General features: G+C 41.0%; 1 gene segment (V, D, J or C); it reads left to right on the forward strand.

Moving 5' to 3' along the window:
• Positions 1-1802: 1802 nt before the first annotated feature.
• On the forward strand, positions 1803-3250 carry LOC121201954 (T cell receptor beta variable 6-2-like). The segment is given in 2 exon segments: positions 1803-2145; positions 2332-3250. Coding segments are annotated over 2 exon segments (450 nt in total).
• Positions 3251-3259: the final 9 nt, after the last annotated feature.

Raw genomic sequence — 3259 nt, forward strand, 5'->3', positions numbered from 1 at the left:
CTTCCAGGTCCAAGGATCAGAGCACAGTGCAGTTTACTACTGTGCAGCAAGCAAAGCACACTGAGAAAAGTCCCCTCAGAACCAGACAAAAACTGCACAAGGTTTCGTCTTTAGAGGCTCAGAAGGAGACAAACAGGCACCTGTTGTTGTGGTCGTACTTTGGTTTGATGCAACTACACAGAAGCCACATTGTAGCTTTTTATTTAATCGATTTCAACTAAACAATGTAATAAGTTACCTAACTAAAGAGGAATTATATGAGATTTAACCTTTTGATGAAGTTTAATGTATTTCAAGACACTAAATTAATAATAACACTGGCAGGCTCCTCCCACCCAGCTGCTCCTGGTTAATGTAATGTTGGTTGGTCTACAGTCATGTGCATCTCTTCTTTCAGTCTCTGTCTGTTCAGTGAATCACCCCAGGTGATTTCACCTCATGATATGATTCAGTCATGTCTGAAGACTAAGAATACACAATGATCCCTTTACTCGTTGTTTGTTGGCTGGGAGGCAAGTTATCCATTAATATGAAATTCATCTGTGTAATTTTAAACATTGCTTCATTATGATCTTTATTTTTCTGTCTGAGCAGGTTTTTGTCTGGGTCTTGAGGTTCATCAGTTTCCCTCTGATTCCATCTCAAACTCTGAAAACAAGGTTCAGATTTTCTGCAGCCATAATAAAACTGACTACTGGCTGATGCTGTGGAACACTCACCTGGAGACACGGCTATGAAGCTCATCGGTTATCTCTACCTCACTGATGTCAAAATGGAAGAATCATATAATAACCTCTCTGGAGATTTAAGTGGGAATTCAGCAAAGAATGCATTGTTGATAATTAAAGCTGCAGAACGGGAGCACAGTGCAGTTTACTACTGTGCAGCCAGAGAAGCACAACAACACAAGTCCCCCCGAACAACACAAAAACCCAACACAAGCTTTTTTCGTTAACAAGACTGAATAATCCACCTCCAAACACCTGCTGCTGTGCTCGTATTTTTAGATTAATTTAATCCTTTTAGAAAACATTTTCTGGAACAATCAGAAAGAAAGAAAGCTTTCGAACACAGTGAGTGACTAGTACAAAAACCTCCATGAAGAGGCAGCAGAGAACCACTAAAAACCACTGAAACCACAGGGCTCCGAAAAAGTCACACCAACAACACACACACCAACAAGTCAGCATAAAAAGCTCCTCCTTCAGCAAGTGTCTAAGCATGTGTTGGTTAAGTCCACAGTTTAGACCTGAGCAGCCACAGACACTACATCACCATATCTCGACATGAAAATGTTGAGGATTTTGAGCGTTTCTTTGATTTTTCTCACAGGTACAGTAACAGTTACTACACGTGTGGAACTTCTCAACACACTGTTCAGCCTTTTATTTATCTTCAGTCTTTCTTCTCATTTCCAAACTGTGTGTTATCATCACTTATCATCCAACAATTACCAGCCAATCTTCTGATAAAGCCTGAAGAAGCGGAGGTCCGTATAGAATGTTACCATGGCGACAACGACTATCCCTACATGCTTTGGTACCAGCACAAGACAGCAGGAGGCCAAAGGGCCATGGACCTGATTGGGTATCTTCATTATGAAAACCCAACCCTTGAGAAAGGCTTCAACACACGTTTCACCATAACAGGTCACTCAAAACAGAAAGCTCATCTGGTGATCTCCAACATCAAGCAGACAGACTCTGCAGAGTACTTCTGTGCAGCCAGTCAGCACAGTGTTTCAGTGGCCCTGGCTGCATTACAAAAAGCCGCTGGATGTTGGTTCACGTGTGCACCTGCACCAGAGCTCACAGTAAAGGCTCGATAAAAAGCTGTAACACTAGTATTTAAAACACACAAGAGCATGTTTTCATCTCTGCTCTGAGGTGAGAGGGACATTTTAGGATAAAGTGTCAGATTATTGACTTCACTGTCAAAACTAAAAAATTATTTTTTGTCTCTATTTGCTCCATTTACTGTTGAGCCTTATATTTTACCATTATATTTGACTCTTCCGTCTCCTGTCTGTGATGTCACTTCCTCCCACATACACATATTAAGCCTTGGCTCATTTTCTTTCTTCTACTTGAAGCAAAATGATCCCAGGTGTCAGAGCTTCGACTCTCTTAATACTTTGGGCTGCAGGTAAACTTTAAATAAGTAGATACACAATATTTCCAATATTTTACAAGTTGTTGTTCTTTAAACCTTCTAAAAGGCATTTGGGAAATATCACAATATCACTACAAAAATAAATATTAATGTTGTACAGCCTTCAACTTCTACTGAATGTATGTAATGATTTCTCATAATGTTCATCTTCTGTTTCAGGAGTTTCTCAGTCCGTGTTGATCACTCAGTGGCCTCGCTACATCTCCAGTTTGCCCAACGACTCAGTAGAAATGCAATGTTACCAGAACGACACAGACTTTGAATATCTGTACTGGTACAGGCAGCTCAGAGGACGAGGCCTCCAGTTCATTGGGTATATCATAGCTGGCAACCCAACTTTGGAAGAAGAATTCAAATCAGGTTTTAAGGCAGCGAGATCGGAGACGAAGCGCTGGTCTCTGACAATAAGCAGCGTTCAGCAGAAGGATGAGGCTGTTTATCTGTGCGCTGCCAGTCCACACAGTGCTGTGACAGAGCACAGGCCTGTGACAAAAACACCAGCAGAGACGCTGCTAGAAGCTCCCACACCTGATACTAAACCACAGTTTGAAGATGTGTGATCTGTTGATAACAGACTACATGTCATCTAAATCAGTAAAGGTGGGGAAAGAAGAAGGTGCAAGCAAAGTGTATAAGTTTTGACTAACAGTTAAATGTTTTTTTAAAAATTACTTTCTAATAAGCATCCACTAGTCCAAGTGTAAATGCATTGACTAAATCGGCCAACAGGTGGGGTAAGACAAAAACAAAAAAAACTGTATATATGTCCTAATGAAACCTCAAACCTAATGAAACAACGGAAGAAAGTGGAGAAGACTAAAAAAATAGTCTATAAAAGATACAAAGGCTTCTGAACAAAGATGGTGATGACGTACAGCAACTTCAGCTGAGGGAAGAAGACAGACAAGAGGAGATCTGATTATACAGAACACCATCAGTACATGGTGACGTGGTCCAACACCACTCCCCCACTAAAACCCTCGTCTTGTTCCTGTACATGAAATGAAGGTGTTCACACATGAGGAGTCTCTTTCTCCTGCAGCTGCACAAACCTGAGATGCATCTAGTTCTGATTGCATTTGTTCTC

This window comes from Betta splendens, chromosome 22, assembly GCF_900634795.4.
Source record: "Betta splendens chromosome 22, fBetSpl5.4, whole genome shotgun sequence".
NCBI classification, from domain to species: Eukaryota; Metazoa; Chordata; class Actinopteri; order Anabantiformes; family Osphronemidae; genus Betta; species Betta splendens.